Source organism: Callorhinus ursinus, unplaced genomic scaffold (assembly GCF_003265705.2).
Source record: "Callorhinus ursinus isolate GAN/ISIS: 27379988/994484 unplaced genomic scaffold, GSC_fseal_2.0 scaffold71, whole genome shotgun sequence".
Classification (NCBI taxonomy): domain Eukaryota; kingdom Metazoa; phylum Chordata; class Mammalia; order Carnivora; family Otariidae; genus Callorhinus; species Callorhinus ursinus.
Genome location: NW_027397133.1, coordinates 4,550,630 through 4,560,201, shown reverse-complemented (window position 1 = coordinate 4,560,201; position 9,572 = coordinate 4,550,630). Strand labels below are relative to the sequence as shown.

At 59.2% G+C, this 9,572-nt stretch overlaps 1 protein-coding gene across 3 annotated transcripts; it reads left to right on the top strand.

Moving 5' to 3' along the window:
• The first annotated feature begins 2,510 nt into the window (after window positions 1–2,510).
• On the top strand, window positions 2,511–8,772 carry FOSB (FosB proto-oncogene, AP-1 transcription factor subunit). 3 transcript variants are annotated; one of them, XM_025850002.2, is made up of 4 exons: window positions 2,511–3,183; window positions 5,111–5,431; window positions 5,681–5,788; window positions 6,720–8,772. In XM_025850002.2, exons 1-4 carry the CDS (start codon window positions 3,058–3,060, stop codon window positions 7,179–7,181), a joined length of 1,017 nt encoding a protein of 338 aa, XP_025705787.1. In that variant the 5' UTR covers window positions 2,511–3,057; the 3' UTR covers window positions 7,182–8,772. The 3 variants fall into 3 exon arrangements, with proteins under 3 accessions (XP_025705787.1, XP_073742682.1, XP_025705789.1); XM_073886581.1 differs by lacking the exon at window positions 2,511–3,183 and adding an exon at window positions 3,945–4,245; XM_025850004.2 differs by lacking the exon at window positions 2,511–3,183 and adding an exon at window positions 4,113–4,955.
• Window positions 8,773–9,572: the final 800 nt, after the last annotated feature.

Sequence of the window (9,572 nt, the reverse complement as noted above, 5' to 3'; positions counted from 1 at the left end):
AAGATTTTATTTATTTATTTGAGAAGGAGAGAATGAGAGACAGAGAGCACAAGAGGGAAGAGGGTCAGAGGGAGAAGCAGACTCCCCGCTGAGCAGGAAGCCCGATGTGGGACTCAATCCCGGGACTCCAGGATCATGACCTGAGCCGAAGGCAGTCACTTAACCAACTGAGCCACCCAGGCGCCCCTAACGTGCTGCATTCTTATCCCAGCTTTGCTGCTCATGGGCTGTGTAACTCTAGGAAAGAGACTTCACCTCTCTGGGCCTCGATTTCCTTGCAGGTTGAATGAGGGTTCCTACCTCATAGGAGTGTTGTGAGAAGGAAGGAAATGAATATGGGGGCTCAGGAAGAATTAGCCCTTGTTATGATTGTGTGAAGAGCATCCGTGTGCATCCACAGCAAAGGGGTGCAAAACACACAGTGTGTGTTTCGACGTGTAGGGCCATGTGTGTTGCCGGTCAGGGGTGAGTATCTGAATGCCCGCGTGACCCTGTGAGTACGTGCCAGCGGCTGTGTGGACACATGGGCCACGTGTGTTGGGGTGTGAAGACTTTTGAGCAGCCAGGGTGTCTCCCCTGTGTCTCCTTTATTCTGCGGGAGAGATGAGGGGCTTGGATAGGACAGGGAACGTGGGGTCACTCCCTGTCTGCTGCCGGGGCCGAGTCACTGCCTGCTGGTGGTTGCTGTGTCATCTCCTAGTCCTTGTCCCTACTTCCAGACTGGTAGCAGACAGAGGGGGCGTGGGGGAAAGAGGTGAAGGGCAGGCTGGAGGCTGGGCTTTTGTCTGGACACCTCGACCTCCCCCCACTCCCCATCTGCCCCCTGTGTCCCTTCCACGTCTCCCTCCTCCCTCCCCACGATCAAAGCAGGGAAGCAAGATTCTGCTGGGAATCAGGGTCCGCTCACCCCCTTCTGCTCTGCCTCAGACCTGCTGTGTGACCCTGAGCCAGGGACTCCCCCTCTCTGGGCTTCAACGATCTCAAAGCGCTTCTCCCTCCATGCCCAGTGCTGGGTTAGGCTCTGCGCTGGGAGGGAAGTATCAGATCTCTTGAGATTTGTGAAGCAGCAGGTGGGACCCTTCCCAGTGGGTGCTTAAGAGTTGGGGGCTGTGGCATCCCAAACACCCAAATTAAACTCTTGAACCCCGTTTCCTGACTGGGAGGCCTCAGGTAAGCAGCTCTACCTCTCTGAGCCTGGGTCACAACAATATATACACTGTGAGCAGGCAGGTGGGTTCGCAAGGCTTAGAAGCTTCCCCAGAATATCACCGTTACCATTTAAATAATTCCCAAACCCAAGTTTTTCAGGGAGTTTCGCGGAACTAGGCAGTTCTCAGAAATCAGAAAGAGAGTAGGAGCTCTGGAGTTTAACATTCTGGGTTTGAATCTCTTGCCATGGGATCCTGGGCAAGTCACTTAACCTCTTCGAGTATTTTTTCCCTCTTTTATAAAGTGAAGATTTTCCTCCCTTAACCTTCAAACGCTGGTTTAGGGATTAAAGATCTCGTGGTGAAAGGCTTGCTACAGGAGCTGGTATTTGGTCATAGTTAAATACACGGCATCTATTATTATTATCAATTCTTCTTCACACACACATTCTTTCTGTCTAAAGGTAGGATTACGAAGCGGGAAGGAGAGGTTGCCAACACCAGCAGCAGGGACGCTTCATCCTAAATTTCGTTCTCTACCCGCTCCAAACCCGCATACCTCCCCAACACCGGACGGCGGGGCCAGCGGGGTCCAAGACACACATCTTTTGTCCAGACGGGAAAACTGAAGCTGAAGCTCAGAGAGGGACAATCAGGGCCATCAGGGCCGAAGCTGCCAGGAGCGTCGGGACTCCACCCCCACCACCACTTTCACCTGGAGCATCAAAGCCCCTCCCACTCCGCTCGGGACTCAGTTTCCCCGCCTACGTGACTACACCACACTAGCCAGGGTCTCTTTCTGGGGATCTGACCTGCCTCTTGAGTGAGGGCGCTGCTCCACCGGGAGAACTGGGAGGGGCTGCCAGAGGTGCGAAGTACCCCCTTACCCGGGTCTTCCCCAGGCTAGTTTCAGAGCCTATTAATACCAGCTCCCGGGGCGGCGCGGCACTGCGCAGGCGCGGGCGGGTTCCGCAGGCGCGCGGGGTGAGCGCGCGAGCGAGCGAGGGATTCCCTCTGACGTAATTGCTAGGATACCAAACAAACACTCTGCCGCGCCGGCCGAGCTCCTTATATGGCTAATTGCGTCACAGGAACTCTTGGGAGGCGGGGCCGGGATCCCCTCCCGCCGAGGGCTCTGGAACGCAGCCCCCACGACCCCCAGGGCCGCAAGGGTGATGCAGGTGGACAGAACGAGGCTAGGGCAGACCTCTTGCCGGACGGCGAGGGGCTAAGTTCAGCAGGGCCGGAGATTTTAGGAAGTTTGTGGAGCTTGGGTAGGGTGACGTAAGCAGGGAGGCGGGTCCCGGGCATATAAATACAGGCTGGCGGCTTTGGGGTTCATTCATAAGACTGAGAGCTACGGCCTCGGCAGGGACAGGCGGAGCTCGAACTTGGGGACTTGACTGTTGTGGTTCTTCTTGGGGGCTGCGAAGTGCAGTTTATTTTTTTTTTTCCGGCGAGAAAGTTTTGGGGAGGATTCTTCTAGATAATTCTACATTTTCTTTTGGAGGAACGACTTACTCTTTTTGTCTTCTTTATTACTCCCCTCCCCCTGTGGGACCCGCTGGACGCGTGGAGGAGACCGCACCCGAAGCCGATTCTGTACAGCAAGACAGCGCTTTCCGCCTCTGGGGGAGCGATCCCCCCCACGCCCCTGGGTCCTACGGAGCCTGGACTTTCAGGAGGCACAGCGGCATCTTGTGGGGGCCTGGGCACCGCGGAGGAATTGCACAGAAACTTTGCCATTGTTGGAGCGGGACGCTGCCCCCATCCCGAGTTTCCTCGGACAGCGCGCTTTGGGGACGCGCTCGGCTCACCCCGGACTCGCACCTTTCTTTTCCACCCGGCCATAGCCTTGGCTTCCCGGCGACCTCAGCGTGGTCACAGGGCTCCCCCTGTGCCCAGGGAAATGTTTCAAGCTTTCCCCGGAGACTACGACTCCGGCTCCCGGTGCAGCTCCTCACCCTCCGCCGAGTCTCAGTATCTGTCTTCGGTGGACTCCTTCGGCAGTCCACCCACCGCCGCCGCCTCCCAGGTAAGTTCTAGAGGGTTGGGGTGCTGCTTTATGGGTGTTATCTTTTTTTAAGTCACGGATGGAGCGAACAATCCCTCCACCCCAAATAAAGACGCACCAAAACTCGGGATCTGAGAGGGAATAGGCTCACCGCGCACTTGGCAAACTGCGGAGTCGGGACGTGTTTGCAATTGGTGGTGTGATGGATCGCAGGGAGGGAACGCAGAGGGGTAAGCTTTGGGGGTGGGGAGAATGCTCCGTTCCGTGCAACGTGTATGCGGTAGCAGCGCTGAGAACTTTTAGCTTGCTCCGGGACTGCTCCCGACTCAGGTCCCCAACCTGAAGCTAGCGCAGTTAGGCAGGTGGGGGAAATCCCGGGGAAGCTTCCAGTAGCCTCCTCCCTTTTCCTTCTCCATCGGAGCGCCTACTCCGGCATCGGGTTGCCCTCGATCCAGCGGGCAAGCTGGCCTCGAACCCTTGCTTGGAAGCTCTGCCTCCGCCTCCTGCGCGGAGACGTAACGGGGGACCCGTGCGTAACGGCTGACGCGCTGGAATCCTCCGTCTGACGCGGGGCACGCACGGCGCGCGGCGCCCCCTTCGTCCGCCCCGCCCCTGACGTCCCGGAGCGTTCTATTTTGGAACGCCGGGGCCACGTTGCTAAGGGAGGGGGCAGCCCGGCGTTCCGATTGGCCGCCGCGGCGCGCGCTATGGCCAATCAACTTTCCCTTCCTATTTGTAGGGTGCAGTTCCCTTCCCCCCTCTCCGTCCCCGGAACTCGTGGTTTCTCGGCGCTGGGGTCTCTTTTACGGGCCTCTAAAGGCAGAGCGAGGGGATTCCTGTGGCGACAGGAGCGACCCTCTGCGATCCCATGGGTTCGCGAGGACCTTGCGGGGATCAGGACCCTCCGATCTCAGGGGCCGAGGGTGTCTGTGTGCCGGGGTTTCTTTGGGAGACATGGGTGGCCGTCACCCTCTTCTTCGGGCACACGCAGACACAGTCCTGGTCCCTCTGCTCCGGACGCCGCATCCCTCTGCTGTGTCCGAAGACAGGACTAGAACCGCTAAGCCTAGGGGAACTAGCCAGGTGGTCTCCAGGAGCTCCGCCCCCTCTGGGTTTCCAGGACTCTGATTGGTCAGCGGGCCAGCCCATCCCTCACCACGCCCCCTGGGAGAGTAGTTAAGCCTTCCGAGCAGTCCTAGGATTCCATTTGGGGGTGGGGGTAGATGAGCGCCGCTTGGGCGCGGGGGCTCGGGACCTACACCATTCTCCCTCCGTGGCAGTCTGAGGGAGCCCGGATCGTCACTTTTCTCTACCTGTTCGTCCACCGTAACCTGTCTCTTGTCAGCCTCACTCTGTAGAGAGACAATTACTTGAAACGTTGTTCAAAACTCCTAGGGCTGTCCCCCAACACCCTTTTAACTAAGACCCCCCCGCCCCTGCACGGAGGTCTCATGGACCTTCCAGTCGCTGATACTCCCGGCTCAGAGGGTTGTGTGTATGTGTGTGAGTGTAGAGGAAGGCTTGGCCTAAGGCCTCTCCCTCTCCCTCCCCTTGCCTCTGGGGTGGGGGTGGGGTGTTGTGGCTGTGTGTGTGGCTGTGACTCCTTCCCGGGGGTTCTGTCACCCGGCTGTGTCCAGCCTCCTCCCCACTCCCCCACCTAAGAGTCACCAACCCGGGGTGTGATTCACCACCCGCTGGAACCGTGCAACCTTTCCCCGAAGAAGAAGGAGGAGGTAGAAGCCAGTTGAGCAGAAATCCTCTCATTAACCACTGCGTCACGGTGTAGTGGAAGGGTGGGTGTTGTGGCTTTTTGCCTGTGACACACACATCCACACCCGCTCGCCCTGTGCTCACTCACGGGGTCGGTGTGTGTATGTGTGTTGGGTGTGTGTGTGTCGGTGTCTCTGTTTGTGTGTCTACGCCTGTGTGTGTATGTGTCACCCTGTAGGAGTGCGCCGGTCTCGGGGAAATGCCCGGTTCCTTCGTGCCCACGGTCACCGCGATCACAACCAGCCAGGACCTCCAGTGGCTCGTGCAACCCACCCTCATCTCTTCCATGGCCCAGTCCCAGGGGCAACCACTGGCCTCCCAGCCCCCGGCCGTTGACCCCTACGACATGCCAGGAACCAGTTACTCCACGCCGGGCCTGAGCGGCTACAGCAGTGGTGGAGCTGGTGGCAGTGGTGGGCCTTCTACCAGCGGAACCACCAGTGGACCTGGGCCTGCCCGCCCGGCCCGAGCCCGGCCTCGGAGACCCCGAGAGGAGACGGTGAGTAAGGGGCATCACAACTTGGCCTGGGGGTAGGAAGCAAGAGGGCCAGGAACTTTCTCACCAGTGGGGGTGAGGGACCACCGAGGCCTTAGTGCTACAGAAACCCTAGTATCCTTGCCACAGTCAGGGAGGACTAGAGGGTCCTCTTGTGGCCCCCGGGGGGTTCTGGAAGAAGAAGAGGCTTGGGATGGGTGGAGGTGGTGCACCGTGTCCCCAAACCTCATGGTCTCTGTCTCCCCGACTCAGCTTACTCCGGAGGAGGAGGAGAAGAGAAGGGTTCGCCGGGAACGCAACAAATTGGCAGCAGCTAAGTGTAGGAACCGTCGGCGGGAGCTGACTGACCGACTCCAGGCGGTGAGCATGGGCCCCGGGGAGGGAGGGGTGAGGGTACACTGAAGGGGGGCTCTCCCCCATCCTCTGCCCCTCGCCACCTGCGCCCTGGTCCTGGGCCCAGAGCCAGAGGTTCTGCACGCGGAATGAGGTACAGGTGTGGCCCGACGGGGTAACCCCAGGCGCACCCACACTCCCGGCCACACCGGCCCCGGTTTATGACCTTTCACAGAGGTCCTGTCTCTTCTCCCTTTTGGGCTTGGGGAGGCCATAGCCCATTTTTGCCTCAGTGTCTCCATCTCTTCAACCCCTTTTGGAATCTTCCAGGCTCCTTCTAGCTTTGACATTCTGGAGAGTCTGGGAAGCAAAATGCTTTGATCCTGCCTCAGTTTCTTACCACGTGCACCCAGACCTCTCAGACCGCGGGCAGGTGGCATCCACCAACTCTCCCTTCCCTTTTCTACAACTTACCTTGGTCTGGGAGCGGCGCCTGCAGGGTGACCTGCTGCCCCTAGAGGAAATCGGGGAAATCTCCTCCCTTCCCGCGCCACCGGGTCTCTTCCCTGGGAAACAGAGGGAGAAGGGGAAGGGGCGGGGCAGGGAAGAGGTGGCATTAAAAACAGAACGATTGTTCGTTCATTCGACAAACCTCCGAGTGCCTCCGGCAACCAGAGCCCTCCGTGTACCCCTGGTCCTTTCTCAGTTCCCACCAAACACATGGGGGTGCGGGTGGGGGTGGGGGGACAGGCTCCCGGAAGGCAAGACCCTTGCCCCAAGTCCCACAGCACCTCAGGACCCCGCATCAGGGGGTCTCGCCGCTCAGTCCGGAGCTGCCTTCCAGCCCCGGGGGCCGCAGCAGCAAGTGTAAGGGAGATGGTTTCAGCCACGACCCGCCTCCTCTGGTCGCTCACGGCCTTTTGCTCTTTCTTCCCTCTCCTCCGCGACGGGACCTCAGGAGACAGATCAGTTGGAGGAAGAAAAGGCAGAGCTGGAGTCGGAGATCGCTGAGCTCCAAAAGGAGAAGGAGCGTCTGGAGTTTGTGCTGGTGGCCCACAAACCGGGCTGCAAGATCCCCTACGAAGAGGGGCCGGGCCCCGGCCCGCTGGCGGAGGTGAGACATTTGCCGGGGTCAGCACCCACTAAGGAAGATGGTTTCAGCTGGCTGCTACCGCCCCCGCCACCACCGCCCCTGCCCTTCCAGACCAGCCAAGACGCAGCCCCCAACCTGACAGCTTCTCTCTTTACACACAGTGAAGTTCAAGTCCTCGGCGACCCCTTCCCCGTTGTTAACCCTTCGTACACTTCCTCGTTTGTCCTCACCTGCCCGGAGGTCTCCGCGTTCACCGGCGCCCAACGCCCCAGCGGCAGTGACCAGCCCACCGACCCCCTGAACTCGCCCTCCCTTCTTGCTCTGTGAACTCTTTAGACACAAAACAAACAAACACACAAGGGGGAGAGATTTGGAAGAGGAGGAGGAAGAGAGAGAGAGAGGGGAAGAGACAAAGCGGGTGTGTGGCCTTCCTGCCTCTCCTGTCTGACTCTACGACCGTTGTCATCGGACAGGAGGACCTCCTTGTGTTTTGTGCCACCTCTTGTTTCTGTGGCCCTGTGGCCCGGCGAGGCCAGGAAGCTGGTGACTTTGGGGGCGGGGGGTGGGGAGGGAGTGGACCCCCGCCCCCAGCTGCCTGTTGGCCCTTTCACCTCAACCCAACCTCTGGGGATGGGTGCGGGGGGCGGTAGGGCGCCTCGCTTTGGGCCGAGGGAAAGGGGTGCTGGTGGTGGGCTGCGGGGTGGGCTGGAGTCTGCTCCAGAGAGGCCCGACAAAGAAATGCCACAGACCACGCCCCCCACCCCAGGAATCTCCCACACCCACCCTTCAGGGGCTGACCAGGCTGGTTCTCCCTGCTCCCCCCCGACCCTAGCTTATTTATCCAACGTTTCCACGTGGTTAGATCCTCCTCGGAATTGAGCCTCCCTTTAAGGGAAGTTGATGCCCCTTATGATAATCTCCTTCCCTCCCACCCAGACTTAGTCTGAAATGTGAACCTCCCTCCCTGACTGTCCAGCCTCCCCCTCCCAGCAAAAGTGGTTCTGATCTGAATTCCTAGCCTCCTAAGGACACCCCCGCCCCAATTCGGCCCCCAGCCCTCCTTTTCTGATTACAGTGTTAGCCCAAGCCTCCCGGCCTGGCTCAGCCTTTCCCTCCCGGCCTTCCTTGCTGGGCCTCTCTGATTCAGGCAGCAGGGGGCGCTGTGATGCCCGTCCCGCTGGAGTGCTTTATACTGTGAACCGAGTTGGCCGGATGGGGGGGGTAGGAGGGGGAGCCCGGTGGGACTGAACCCTTCCGGGAGGGGGGGAGCGGATCGTGCCCCCCACGCCTCAAAGCCTTTCCTTGGTCTCCCCTCGCCCCAGCTGCCTCCTTCCTCTCCTCAACAGTGAGTTAGATTCAAGGGGTGACAGGACCGAGAGTGGGGGTGACAGTTATCCATCCGCGTGGCCTCTGTCCTCAGGACCCCCAGCCCCAAGCCCTGGCCTTTTTCTTTAAGGCCTGTCCCCCTACCCCGGCCTAGGACGCCAACTTCTCCCTCCCCGTGGCACCCCCACATCCTTTCTAGAAAGGGAGCAATGGGAGGTTGCCAGGGGACCCCCAGTATGTTTTCCGGAGAAGATTTAAAGGCCGAGGCTTTGGCCCCCAACCCCCAATATTTTCGTTCTGGCAAACCCGAAGGGGCTGGACTCCCGCGGTCCCGGCTTCCGTGCCTCAGCCCCCCAAGCCCCGATTCTTGGTTCGGGCTCCCCGCCCCACCTCTCCCTGTGCTTTCACCTCCTGAGAATTCTCTCGTGAGGCACACTGATATTTTTTAACTTCGGGTGGGCCACGCCGCCTTCTGTGCTGCATGGGAAACATTCCACGTGCCTGTCCCGCGCCTCCCGCCCCGTGGCTATTTTCCCCTTTCCTGGTTTCCGAAAGGCACTTATATCTATTATGTATAAATAAATATATTATATATGGGTGTGCGTGCGTGTGTGCGCGTGAGTGTGTGAGCGCTTCTGCAACGTCGGCCTAGGTCACGTTGGCCCCCACAGCAGTGCCGGTTGAATCGGAAACACTGCTTCTGGAAACTTCGAGTCAGCCTGTTTCAGGCTCTCTTTCCTCTGGCTGTCTCTCGCTGTCTCTCCCGATTGTCTCGGCCCCTCTGGTGGTTGGGGGCAGTCTCTGGCCGTCTCTTTCTCGAGCGTCTCTCCCACGCCGTCTTTTCTCTGCCTGTTTTCACCTGGTCGTTTTCGGTCTGTCTCTTTGCTGACTCTCCCCGATCCTCCAGCGGTCTCCTGACTCTGGGTTTGTTGGGGACGTGAGATTTTATTTTTGTGAGCGAAGCCTGCGGGATCATAGACCTTCACAATCTGTATCGTTTAAGGATTCTGGGTGTGAGTGTGAGACTGTGAGCAGGGCCTGCCCTTGCCGGCCCACAACTTATTGAATCCCCCAAACCGCTCCCCCCCAATGCTGTATTTGTGATTCTCTTTTTTTGTATTTTGCACCTGACCCTGGGGGGCTGGGGCTGGCTGGCACTGGGCCACGACCCTCCCGCCATGGTTCTGCACTGTCGCCAATAAAAAGCTCTTAAATATGAGTCGGCCAAGCTGTAGGGTCTGTTTGTTCCTGATGCCCAGCCCCTGCCTTCCTTTGGCAGGAGGGAACGAGGTTAGATCGGGGGCGGGGCTATACATAGGCACCACACATTCTGGGACTCCCACCTGTGAATCAGTCTACAGCAGGACAACAGGACAGAGGAGGTGAGGCAGT